Genomic DNA, 14,076 nt, shown 5'->3' with positions numbered 1-14,076 from the left:
CATCATGCTTACAGGATGTGACAGAATTCGGGTCTCTGCTGGCCCTATCCCCAGCCCCTTCTTATGCACTGCAGAGGCAGCCACGCCAGGCTTCCTCTGCCCCTCCTTGCTCCCCAACCTGTGGTCATGATGGCAGTCACAGTGTGAGGACTGGGCTCTCCTCATCCACCTTAGAGAATAGCTTTGTGTACATCCATTTATAAACCATGTTTGGCTATTTCAGGATTTGTAACAGGTGCTTCTGGAATTGTAATTTATAGCTGAACATCTTCACCAGCTGTGATTATTTGTAGCTCTGTTTTTCCTGAAATAAATACTGTAATTGCTTTTTGCTCTATTTGCAACTTTCCTTTATATGTATTACCAGTTCTCAGGCTCTCTTGGAGCAGCTTCCCCAGTGTCAGGCAATCAGAAAGGCCTAACTTTTTCCTTGGCCGCCTTTCTCCTGGAAGTTCTGCAAGCCCTCCAGGTTACAGGCAACTTTGTGAATGGAACTTACTCACTTTTCACTTTATTGATAGTGCAGATAAGATCTTTTTCCTCACTGGTTTTACAGGCTTTGGTTGATATATTGGGAATGTGTTGATAACAAAATAAAAGGAAATATGTTCCTTACTGTTCACATGCATTTGCATGTTGATTTCCTTAATTTCTGTCCAAGTCATGTTTATAACTACTGTACTAGCGTACACCAGTCGAACCAAGCCCGGGGAGCTGGAGTTCCTCCTTCTAAGTCAAAAAAGGGACAGACGCCTGGAGGAGCCCAGTTTGTTGGCTTGGAATTGTACAAACGACTTAAGGAATTTTTGAAGAATTACTTGACAAATCTTCTTAAGGTAAGATGTTTTACATCTTTGCTGAGCATTTATAGTGGTATGTAAAAAAAATGAAATAATGATTCCACTTTAAGTGAGTGCTAAGAAATGTTTCACTTGTTTTTTCCTTCTGGTATTTACATGTACATAGAGACATCTTGGTATTGCTTATCACATGGTGCAAATGTTATCTTGGTTGTTACATGGTCATGAAGTCTGTTCCAAAACTTCTCTGCTGTGCTCTGGACAAGGATGGGGCCTGCTACAGGAACCCTGACCTTTGAGTAGGGCTCTTCTGCTCATGCCCTTCCTCAGCAGCAGTGGGAGTCTCAGCCCCCTTCACTTCTGCCTCTTCATCCTGTCTGCATGGTCTGTTGCAACCATGGGGTAGACAGGTACACCTTCATTGGATGCCACATATGTTGCACAGACTTGAGTGAATCTCTCTTGACTCTCTCTGCAAACTTTCCAGGGATTCCTAACAGAGTTTAAAGATTTGATTTACACAGGTAGTATGCAAAATCTTCAGACTGCTTCATTACTGGTCTTCTGATTTTACTAGCTAATTGGAACATTCTAACATTATAGTTTATTGATCACAAATTATGATAAATGTAGTATCACTTTCATGTCCCCCAAACAGTGTTTCTAATGTCCAGCTGCAATCACTGTGTCCTTTCTTTTTACAACACTGTGTAAGTTAAACAATGTAATTACCCTCTGGCACCAGAGTGAAGGACACTATACTGTGTTGTATTATAGTGTACTGATAGGCCATCAGTGATACTTTTGCATTTTAAAAAAGATCTATATCATAATCTAGAATGGCTTAGCTTTACATCTGAAGTCCATTTCATATTACCTAGATAAATAAGAAATTTGGTTGCATCTAGACATGATCAGGTTTTTTTACATGGCTGATTGGGTCATTTGAGTGCCTTATTTTTGTACATGTTGTCACTGCCTAGGAAATCTGGTTTAAATTGTGCAAACCTCGGTAAAAAATAATTTTGGCAAATGCACACTTTCATGAGATCTTATTAATGAAAAGTGCAGTATCATTGTATTTATATTTTTACAAAAACACAACAATCAAAAAGTAACAAATTTTGATAATTTTTAAGTAAACTTAAGAAAAAAGCACTTAAATTGAACATACTAACTCCATGCTATAAGTTAATAGGACATGTTAATTTTTTAACTAGAAAATACAAAAATAGGGATGATTCTAAAGGTTGAGCTTTCTTAATTAAAAAAATAGAGTAGAAACTGCCCTTATATTCTAAAAGTTCAAGGACCTTTTATGAGTTTATATGCATTTTTAATACCATAGAAAAAGTTCTACTTTAATTTATGAAAGAATTTCTTACTGTGTTCTGGTAATATATTAAGTAGTATGTTTTTATACAGAGTAATTCCTAACCCATCAACAATCATAATGTATTTCATAACGTATTTGGTCAGTAGGATTTTCATTCTCTTATATTTAGTATGTAGCAAACTCTAATGAACTTGTTTTCAGGATGGAGAAGATTTGATGGATGAGAGTGTACTAAAGTTCTACACTCAGCAATGGGAAGATTACCGATTTTCAAGCAAAGTGCTTAATGGAATTTGTGCCTACCTCAATAGACATTGGGTTCGCCGTGAATGTGATGAAGGACGAAAAGGAATATATGAAATCTATTCAGTAAGTTTTTTAACTTTTCAAATGTGTTAATGATTCGTCTTTCAGAAAAGGTATCTAAGCAAATGTTAAAGCTGTTTTCAAAATGGATAATTTCCTTTATCAGTACATGACCCTCTAATACTATATGTGGCAAGATAGCAGAATAACAAGAAATTGGGCTTCTAAAGTCCATACTTCTGCATGTATTTTTTAAAGGGTCTTTAGTTATTTGACCAACCATTTATTTCACCAACAACTGCCCTAGTCTTTGCTCAGAAAGCCCTCATTCCTGGCAGTTCCTGGCAGACTTGAAACACAAGCCCTGATGATGGGCCCTCCTGTGCTATCATGGCCTGGGAACTCTGCTTCCAAGAGGGGACACTGAATTAAGTAGGAAATCTCCCCCATTAATATATTTCTTCAGTCAGTAAAGGTGTTTTAGGCCCTGTTGGTTTTCAAAGTATGGTCCCTATCTTGTAGCGTCAACTGTCACCTGGAAACTTGGCAGAAATGCAAAGTCTCAGACCCCAGCCTAGACAGTCTGGAAGCAGAGCTCTCAATCTTTGTAAAGAGCTCTCCAGGTGACCTCAGTGCAGTCTGGGAAGCATTGTGCTGGAGCAGCTAAGGGAAGACTCCCCTTGAACAGCCTGTCTGCTATGGGCTGGCAAACAGATCCAAACAGGACTCATTTTGTACCAGTGCTGTTAAAATACCAGAATGTGCACAGTGAGGTGATTTCATAGTCAGGGCTGTTTTGCTAGATTAGCAGTGTTTCATTTCACTTTCAACAAATTTTATTTAAAAGAAAAACATGAAACCCAGATTCATAAACTAATTTTTATCATGTATATACCTCACTTTCTACACCCAAACTGTTGCTTCAAGACAAGTGTGGTGGCACACGCCTATAATCCCAGCACTTGGGAGGCTGAGGCAAGAGCATTGCTATGAGTTCGAGACCAGCCTGGACTACATAGTGAGTTCCAGGTCAGTCTCACTACATAGTGAGACCCTGTCTCAAAAACAGAAAAACAAAAAAACAAACTGTTGCTTCATGGTGGTACTTTGTTAGGTAGTTACATGGTTTTACACAGCTTTCTAGGTTGTCTGTTGATCTGAGGTTTTTGTACTTCCCTTTATTAAAACTTTTTGTAGTTGACAAAATTTATATATTTTTATCATGTACTCCATGCAGTTTGAAAATCTGTATACCTTGTGGAATGACTGCTGTGTTTCCTCTTGCCTCTTCCATGTAGAAATGGTTTCTTGAGACTCAAAAGTTGACAGAGTAGGAATCAACATGGTTTTAGTTTTCTTTTTACAAACCCACTTGACCCAGTGTATCTTGTGTACCCTACAGTAACAGATTCCTGAAAATTATTACAGTTTTTTAAAACTTTTTCTGCACTTTGTTCAACTGTTAAGGAAAACTTAAACATACAGAGATACTTTATAGAGTGTTTCTGTCAAGATTCAACCTTTTCTTTTCTTAATGGGGCAGAGGGAGAGGGGACAGAGTCTCTCCAGGCAGGCTGCTCTTGAACTCACTATATAGCCCAGGCTGTAGTGATCCTCTTACCACAGCCTCCTGAGTGCTAGGATCACAGATGTGCACCACCATGCCTAGCTATTGATTTTTATTTTATTTGCTAATTTGTCTTTGTGACAGGGTCTCACTATGTGGTTAAGGCTGGCCCTGCATTCATTATGTTGCCCTCACTAACTCAGGTGCAAAGCAATCCTGCCTCAGGCTCCTGAGTGGTGGGATTACAGGCATGTATGTGCCTCCACACCTGGTGATTTATTTTTAAATCTTCTTTTAATTAAAACTCCTACTTTCTACATCTCAAGTGCTGTAAGTTCTACCAAAGGCTGATCAGTACACCCTGCCAAGAGGCAGCCTTCCTGCTATACAGTGCTCCGGCAAAGCTGCTGAGCTCACTTGGAAGTTGAGGGAGCATTGGGCAGAATGCATTTTTCTCACAGATGTTTCTCTCCAGAAATGTTGTTTTATCATGAGATTGTTTCATGAGAAGTCATGAAGTTTTACTTTTTTCCAAATGATTTTGCTTCTTTTTTACTTTTAGTAAGTTGTTGGTTTCCTTTCAGGTCAACCAGAGGACCTCAGTCAGTTTCATTACTACTACATTAAAGAGCTTCACAAAACCTTTTCCCTGGCTTGTTCTGAAATTTCTTTGGTTTACCTTTGCTGCTGCTTTCTCAGCTTGCCTGCCTCCGAGTGACAAGTCATCAGGGTCCAATTAGGTCTCTTTAAAGGTGTCATGATTTAGAGAAGAGTTTGGAACAAAATTCTTTCTTCCAGGGTAATAGAGCTTGCTTAGAAGTGACAGATATATTGTAGAGGTCCACTCCTCACTCCTGCTGCAGGGTGGGGAGGGGCTTCAGCAGAGATAGCCATGACAGACTCTGCAGGGAGAGGAATTGGTTGTACTGCCTAGCATCACCGTCCTCCTGGAATAAGAGCCTTTTCCTTCACAGCAGCTTTCAGATGCCAAAATCATGAAATCCTGGTTTTGTTCTAATAGTAGCCTTCAGTGGACAAAAAATTTTATTCCAACTAATACCCATTAACACAACAGTTTAAAAAGTCATGTATGGCTGAGCATGGTGGCACATGCCTGTAATCCCAGCACTCAGGAGGCTGAGGCAGGAGGATCACTGTGAGCTCGAGACCAACCTGGGCTACATAGTGAGTTCCAGGTCAGTCTCAACTACATAGTGAGACCCTGTCTCAAAAGACCAAAAATAAATAAATGAATGAATGAATGAATGAATGAATAAATAAATAAATAAATAAATAAATAAAATGTCATGTATGCATTCTAAAATTCCTCTTTCAGAGCATTTTTATAGGGATTGTTCACTACTAAACACTGGCGTGTTTAGGGAAAAGAAGGCCATGGGATGTTTGTACATACTATTAAAAACATCTCTCATGGCCACACACTAATACAAGTAAAATAAGAGATCGAAATAATTTGTGTACTGTGAACTACCTCCATTAAAGTACATAGTTCAGTGCATTTATAGTTGTATATGTACACGAAACCACCACCATAATCAAGATGAAGAACTTGGTAGATTTTTATAATCTATAAAATGTCTTATTAAGCATTAGAAAATATAATAGATTTATTTTTATCAATTAAATTTATTAGGCTAGAGATTTAGGCCAGTGGTGCCACCACATGTCTCTCAAGCGCAAGGTCCTGAGTTTGATCCCCAGTACCAAATAAATAAATTTATCTGATCCAGGGAATAAATTTGTAGATTACATCCACTTTTTCTTTTAAGCTGATAGAAACATTCTCCTTACATTGAATTTTTCTCTGTATCTTAGTTGTTAAATGTGAGCTGATAAGTGCCTATCCTTTGTACCTCTTGAAGAGGTTAACTCAGGACTGGCTTTTGATTTCATCAGGTTAATAGCTTTTTACGAGTTATAGAAATTTTGATAAAATGTGGGGTTCAGTTTATTTCCTATGACTTTAGACTTGGGAGAACATAGTAAAAGTATAGATATTTAATACTTTGTCTTTTCATTTTTATCTAGCTTGCATTGGTGACTTGGAGAGATTGTCTATTCAGGCCATTGAATAAACAGGTACCTACTTAGAGAGAGAGAGAGAGAAAGATTGTGTGTATGTGTGTGTGTGTGTGTGTGTGTGTGTGTTTCTTTCAAAATCCCTTCCTGATGTTATTACTCAGCTTCTGTCTTCCTCACACTTGGATTCCTCAAGAGAATCTCACTGCATTGTTAGTGGCTTGGAATCCTGCAAGATATGTAATAGTGTCTGTTGTATTCTATAATCTTTCCTGTGTTTTTTTCTAAAGGTAACAAATGCTGTTTTAAAACTGATTGAAAAGGAAAGAAATGGTGAAACCATCAATACAAGACTGATTAGTGGAGTTGTACAGTCTTATGGTAAATAATTTCCCTTTATTCAATTTTCATATCACATGAAAATTACAGGAATGTTCTGACAGCTTCATTTAAAATTATTTTAATATCATCAAGAATGTTGCTAGTTGTCAGTGTGATTTTATTTGGCTTTACTCATCATAAAAGTTGATACTTGTGCCTTAAGGAAATTTCAGTGAAAAAGAAATTTGAATACTTTTCTGATCACTTACTGAATTACTATATATATGCTATGATAGTGTTACTGAGCTAAATGATAACCAGAAATCTATATCAGCTTGAAAAATTGAGATCGAGAAACTGATAAAGTAATAACAATGTCTTTAAAACTTGAGTAGCATTGTTATTTCTTTGAAAGTTTAAAATCAGAAATTTTTATTGTTTTTGGAAAGGTAAAAGTTCTCTAAATCAACTTTATGATAATTTTAAAGCATTCCTGGCCATGGGTCAGAATTTTTTTTTTTAATACAACTTGGATTTTTTTTTATTAAAACGAGTATACTTGAATACTAGTAAATAAGTTAACTTAGATCTTCCATTTCCATTGACCTTTTAAGCATAACTGAAGCTGAATGCCACACCTAAGTATTTTCTGTGAAATATAACAAAAATAGGGTAATTGAAATATAGCTCATATTTATTTCTAGTGGAATTGGGGCTGAATGAAGATGATGCATTTGCAAAGGGCCCTACGTTAACAGTGTATAAAGAATCCTTTGAATCTCAATTTTTGGCTGACACAGAAAGATTTTATACCAGAGAGAGTACTGAATTCTTGCAGCAGAACCCAGTTACTGAATATATGAAAAAGGTAAGCGTAAATACAGTACGTAAAGTAGCCTTAAGTTGCACAATCGTTGCGCCTCGAATGAGTTCTTAGCACACACAGCCTCCCCACGAGTCCTGTGTTGGCACTGTGTCCTGTGTTGGCACCGTGTCCTGTGGTGTCCTCGAAGGTGTGCGTGCTTCTCCTGTGTCCCTGGGGTCTGCTGTGACTCCATCTGATGGTCATGACTGAGTGTATAGCTGCACACCTTTCATGTTTTCCGTTGTTTCTCTGGAATGTGGATCTGTGTCTGATGTGTCACAGTCGTGTCAGTGACAATTTTAAGAAACAAATACTTTCGGGTTTGCAAACAAGTTTTTGCTTTTTTGCTCCTAAAACATTCCCTTAGGGGGTGTAACCCTGCTTTCAAGTTGCATTAGGGGAGAGGTCCTTCGGAAACTGGAGGATCTGAATTCTGATGGGTGAGAACAGAAGATGTAAGACTGACCCATGTGTCACACACCCTTTGCTCTGCTAAGTAGTGTTATCATGAAGTCCTTGTAGGATTGTTCTTTGTTCTCTTTCTTGGAAACACAAGTATCTGTCTAGACATAGGCTCTGAGGATTGAGTAGGTCAGGAATCAGTGAACGTTCTCTATGTAGAGCTGGATGTGAATATTTTAGGATTTGTGGGGCTGTCTGTATATGGTGTGTGCTAAAGCTGCTCAACTCTACCATTGTAGGGCAAGAGTAGCCACAGCAGTTCGTAAACAACTGAGTGTGACTGGGTTCTGGTAAAACTTTTATCTAAAAACAAGCAGCAGCAGGGTTTGGCCTACAAGCTGTCATTTGCAGTACTCCTAGATTCCAGGGAGTCTGGGACATATTGACACCTGCTTTGCCTTTTACTCCTCACTTGGATAGTGAGTGGACTGCAGAATTAGAAACTAAGTCGGTGTAGAAAGTTAGTAGAAGCCACAGCTCTGCTCTCATCTTGTGGAGAAAGCCCTGCCTTGTTGGCAGTGTCCAGATGCATTTTCTTATGGGAGACAGCTCCTGAGTGGAGCTCCAGAGTTTGAAACTGAAAGTCCTTGACAAACAATTTTTCTCATAATCTAACAGTGGAACAAGTCAGAAATATTATACTTGAAATCCTAATAGTTCTTTGTGCATATTTTGGGTTAAATTGTAGTTGTATGCTAACTGAATCCCAACCAGCTAGGAGTATCAGACAACTGCTTGCCAAATGGACTTTTGAAACATCTGTTTTGAACCTTCACATTGCCTGTTACTTTATTTTTGTAGCATGACAGTTTAGTTTTCTTAAACTCTTAGGAGCGCTTCTATAGATGCTAATTTTGTAAAAGCTATGGTTTGTTTTTTTGTTTTGGTTTTGGTTTTTTGAGACAGTCTCACTATGGAGTTGAGACTGAACTGGAACTTACTATGTAGCTATATAGCCCAAATTGGTCTCGAACTCAGAGTGATCCTCCTGCCTCAGCCTCCCGAGTGCTGGGATTACAGGCATGCGCCACCACACCCAGCAAAGCTTTGTGTTTTTTAGGTGGAGCTTCTTAGGGTGCACATCCACAGTAGCCTCAAGCCTGTCCTTCTTTTGGACTCTTAATGTATTGTGATCATCTTACCCATACATCATGGGGTGAATTTCTCTGGAGGTGGTAAGGTTTGGGCCAGTTCTGCCCAGTGTGTACCAGACCTAACTGTGGAAGTCTGTAATGCACTGACTGTAGGCACAGATCTGACTTTCACCAAATGGACAGTTCCACTCTTGTTCTATAAGCTTGCATCTCAACAGCAGTAAGCCTAGTTTCAAATCCCCCCACCATTTAGTAGGCATATAATCTTTACCTTTCCATCCCTCAACTTCCTCATCCGTAAAATAGTAATGATAATAGTACATAATGAGAATTAAATTAGCTTTAACATTACCGTCTAAATGAGATTTAGAAGTATATACATATAATGAATGCACGAAACAGTGTAGACAAGTGTGTGACAAAAAGCAAGCCTGGTGGGGAAATTTGGTCTCACACGTACACCTTGCAGTGAAACCATAGGGTAAAAGGAGCCATTTCATTCAGTGACTTAGGATGAACAGTATTAAGATGAAGAGTAGACCTTGAAGAGAAATACTGTGCTTTTAGCAGCCATTGTGGGCTAGATGTTCAAATTCCATGGGGGTCTCTGTGCCCTTTTCTGTCGTCAAGTCATTTAGTGGACATGTTTGAGAATCAGTGGTGCATCTTTCTAAGGATGACTGAACAACTTACACCGCTTAGTGTTTTTAAAATAGGGAACTGATCCTAGTAAAACAGCTTAGTTTCATGTCATCATTTGAGTTTGCTCTTGGTGTTCTGATTTCACTGTCTGCTAGTCAGGAACTTGCTTGCCTTGGGGTCCTTGAAAAATGTACGTGACTGTCCTGAGTGAGACCTAACAACACTGCATACCTAGGACCTTGGTTTCCTTCCCAGTCTGTGAAGTCAGCCATGAGGGCAGCCTCTGACCCTGGCTGCATCTTTGCACTTGGGCGCCTCTGCAGAATGTTCTGGAGAATGTGGCCAATCTTTGAGCTCAAAAGGGGAGAGCCAGTGCCCCTCAGAGAAAGATTCACCCATATTGTCAGAGTCTAGTCTCCGTCTGGGAAGAGAGAGGTTTGTTTTGCTGCCTGGGGAGACTGTGTTCTTCAGAAAGCAGGTGGAGCTTCAGCCAGAGACCCCGGTGCCTCTGGGAGGTGTGTGCGGTTGCTGCGCTGCTGCAACCTTTGTTCTGAGGGGGTTAGGCTGAGCGGTGAAGCAGGGTCTGAACTCAGAACATCTCTTCATGTCCTAAAAAGTTCTGCAGTCGGAGAAACAGTAACACATTCTCGTTGTAGACTCTGGAAAATACAGATGTTGTTCCTGCTTGTGTTTGTAATCATATTGGAATGTTGCTGTAGGCTTTTTGGTAACCTGCTCATTAATGATTTGTTAACATATTTTATACTTATTTTAGTGAGCAATGCTATTTTATTCACCAAATATGCAAGAATTTATTTTATGATTAATTTTAATTTTTTAGTTAGGTAAAATTAATTGCCTCTGGAAATTGAGTAACTTGAAAATTTTTATGTTTATTTTAGAATTCTTTGCTCTTCTCCTTTCTCGTGCTACTATTTGGATATATTTACTGACTTGTTAGTGATCAGTATACATTAAACATATTGATCTTTCAATACACACTGCAGTATCTGAGCTTACTTTTCCCCTTAAACTCTTGCTGCAGAATGTGTAATAAGGCGCTTGCTCTGCTCTAGCTTCACAGCAGTCCTGTGGTCATTCACAACAGTGCAGACCCTGCGCAGGCACTTGTTCATTGTTTTCTTGACTCCTCTGAGTGTTCAGTTCCAGTTATTTTTCCAGATTTATCCAAAATTATTTCAAATCTGAAAATGATTTTTGTACAATACTGGCCTTTTTGCAATTCAAAATACAGTTTTTTTGTTTATTTAGATTATGTGAACCATTTGAAATTACTTAAATTTCTTGCTTTGATAATTTTGTGGTTCCTCTTTGACATTTTTTACCATACATATGTCTAATGATGGATTCTAACACTGACATTCTGTCTTTCTGTTACTCTCTTATATTGCCTGTTTTCCTCTCTTTGTTGGAAAGAAATGCAAGAGATTAATGTGTATAACCCAGTAGATTTCAGAAGTACTCATTCAGACTATAATGTTTTTTAAAGTCTCATTGCAAATAATTACTTTCAAGTGGTCATTTCTGGGATTATACTGGTGGCCCCTGACTTCCAGCAGCTTTCAGTTCAGGGTAGAGGGTCTCCCTGTGGTGTCTGCATATCAAGAGGACTGTGGGTTCCTCGGGACAGTGGGTAGGTTATCCCAAAAGGTGGAATACCACTGAAGCATGAAGGCAGTTGAATGGTAATGACTGTAACACTGTTGGACTTTAAAGAGGAATTTGAAATGTGAGAGAAACCAGAATATTTTAAATTATCTTCAGCTATGGTTGGCATTTACCCCAAAATCAAGTCCCCTTCCTTTTTATTCTTAACCATATTTTATTAGAGCAGATTTGAGAGATTAACTTGCCATTATTCACACATCCATTCTTAGAAGCAAATGAAAATTGTTGCCTCAACTTAACTCTGCAGGCAGAGGCTCGTCTGCTGGAGGAGCAGAGGAGAGTCCAGGTATATCTGCATGAGAGCACACAGGATGAGCTGGCCCGGAAGTGTGAGCAGGTCCTCATTGAGAAGCACCTGGAAATCTTTCACACAGAGTTCCAGAACTTACTGGATGCTGACAAGAACGAAGGTGAGCTGTAAGATGTAGATACTGTACTTAACATTGGATTGGTATCTGCATTTTGAAATTGCTTGAAATTCTAGCTTCTGGGCCACTCTATCACCTGTGTCTGTCATTTCTGAAGAGATGCCCTGTGTGGACCTTGTTACCAAGTTCAGATCTCTGTCAAGCATTTTGGGTATCAAATTTGTAGAAAGAGGATCTTTACAGTTTATTTGGAATATCACTTGTTGCGTACACTTTAACACTAAATGATACTATCCACAGTGATTTTTTTCTTCCTTTAAACATTCTCTGAGCTGAGAGAACAGTTTGTATTTCCTTTAACCTCCTGTGCTTTACTGGCATGTGTTAGGATTTCAACCATCCCTGTTTAGATTTGGGATTTTTTTTTTTCTTCTGTAACCCTCATAAATTGAATATCCACTGCAGATAGAAAATGAAGAACTTGAGGGACTATCTTGTGACTTGTTTGTACAGTTGAAATAGCTATTTTCTTAAATATTCTCATATTTTTAAGGACCAATATTTGAGTGCCTATTATGTCAGACACAAATATTTCAGTCTTGTGAACTTTTAAAGTATTAGGTGCAGTTTGGTTTTTTAAGACTTTTTTTCTCTATTCTGTTAAGGGATTCCCCTAATAAGGGGGAAAATAAACGTATACAATGAAATTTCTGTAACAGTCTAACTTCATTGTTACTTTTAGCAAAATATGCTTATGCCAAAGAGAAAATACTATTTCATAATTAAGATTTTAAAACACCTATTTGAGAGTATCATTTATCTCAATATAAATATATAATTAGTGGAACAGATTTGCAGACTTTGACTCCATGTGTGAAGGTGGCCACTTTCTTCTTTCAGATTTGGGGCGCATGTATAATCTTGTATCTCGAATCCAGGATGGCCTGGGAGAATTGAAAAAGCTGCTGGAGACACACATTCATAATCAAGGTCTTGCAGCAATAGAGAAGTGTGGAGAAGCTGCTCTGAACGTAAGTGGTACTTCGTTGAGAACCAGTTGGGACTATTTTCACACATGAATGCAGGCATGTGTCACACATCTCCATTTACAGGTCCAAGTAGTTATGACTTTTTCTGAAACTCATAGAGAACTTGTTTTGACTTTCTGAAGTAAGTTCGCACCTCTTAGCAAGTGCATCCATAAATCATTCTTTGGTGCCTTTTAGGGATTGAGGTTCTTGACTGCCTCAACATAAAGAAGAGCTCCTAGAAACTCGCTCTGCCACTGCAGCCCAAGTTGTGCCTCTCAGGGACTTTGACAAGGTCACGAGGCTCTCGGCACCTTAGTGACCCTGGCATTTCCAACATTTCTCATTCTCCCCCAGTCCTGGAGCTGTGCTAGATTTTCTGTAATTCATGTATTAGTTTTACGTAGGAAATCTCACATTTTTCCAAGACATGGATCAGTTGTCCCTGTCCTGGATTTTAATTTTAAAAGTGTTTGGGGGAACTAATGAGAAGAAAAGGTTCTAAAATGCATTTGGTTCTTATGTTTGAGTTCAGAAAACTTTTCTCTCTCTGATTTTGTTGTGCTTCTTGTCAGTTTTATGAAAATATTCTCCATAGGATGTTTTTTTGAAACTGTACTTTGCTATTGTCTTGGGGGGGTGTCTTTTGCCACATTGAATTTGGAGGTTGCTTCCTCATTCAGGATGAATGTCAAGCCTTCCTTTATGTTTATAAAATGATTAACTTTGAATATGGGAGGGTTTAGCTTAGTGGTGGTGGTGTGAAAAAGATCTTTAAATGAAAAGACAGATTCATTATTAGTTTAAGCATAAGCCCCAGTCTGGACTAGTCTGCCTAGGTTTGAATCCCAGCCCCACCATTTACTAACTGTGACCTTCAGCAGGTTGTTTCCTGTCTCTGGCAGATGCTTAAGAACAGATTAACAGAAGTGCCTGCCCTTGAGGCTCTGTGAACAAGTAGTGTGTGCAGAGGGGTGGAATAGAACACAACCCTCAGCAATGATGAGTGTTATTCTTCATACGTGTACACAGTTTTTAAATACATAATTTAAAAATTCACTGGATGTGATAGCATACACCTGTAACTATACCCCTTTGGGAGGCTGAGTCGGGAGGATTGCCAGTTTGAGACCAACTTGGGTGATCAAGTAAGACTTTCTTAGAATAAAAGGAGCTGGAGTGTAACTCAGTGCTATTAGGGTTCAATCCTTAGTATTGCAAAGAGGAAAAAAAAATCTTTACATCTTGATGACTTACTTTCAAACTGAAGGTTCCTGTTTAAAAAGTCTGACAGATGCCTGTAGTGGTGGTGTATGAGTGTGAGCTCAGCAGTCTGGGAGGATTGCTGCAAGTACAAGCCCAGGCTGGGCTAGTTAACTTAGACCCTGTCTCAAAATTTTAAAAACTGAAAAGACGACTGGAAATGCTCGGTGTGAAGGCTCTAGTTTACTCCCCAGAACCAGGGGTGGGATCCTGATAGACACAGGTTCACACATAGCCTGATAGACACAAGTACATACAGCCTAGGGATTCCAGAAGGGCCACCTTGAGTTGACAA

The 14,076-nt window shown here is 38.9% G+C and overlaps 1 protein-coding gene across 1 annotated transcript in view; it reads left to right on the top strand.

The window, feature by feature from the left end:
- Window positions 1–14,076, top strand: part of Cul1 (cullin 1) — a 50,482-nt gene that overhangs the window by 16,455 nt on the left and 19,951 nt on the right. Inside the window, exons 2-8 of the mRNA XM_033764476.1 lie at window positions 662–836; window positions 2,338–2,505; window positions 6,059–6,109; window positions 6,340–6,430; window positions 7,075–7,238; window positions 11,370–11,532; window positions 12,391–12,521. Of these exons, the coding sequence (XP_033620367.1) occupies window positions 662–836; window positions 2,338–2,505; window positions 6,059–6,109; window positions 6,340–6,430; window positions 7,075–7,238; window positions 11,370–11,532; window positions 12,391–12,521 (943 nt within the window). The remainder of the gene's footprint in view (window positions 1–661; window positions 837–2,337; window positions 2,506–6,058; window positions 6,110–6,339; window positions 6,431–7,074; window positions 7,239–11,369; window positions 11,533–12,390; window positions 12,522–14,076) is intronic.

Source organism: Fukomys damarensis, unplaced genomic scaffold (genome assembly GCF_012274545.1).
Source record: "Fukomys damarensis isolate Sample0158 unplaced genomic scaffold, DMR_v1.0_HiC HiC_scaffold_16, whole genome shotgun sequence".
Classification (NCBI taxonomy): Eukaryota; Metazoa; Chordata; class Mammalia; order Rodentia; family Bathyergidae; genus Fukomys; species Fukomys damarensis.
This window is presented reverse-complemented; position numbering and strand designations above follow the sequence as displayed.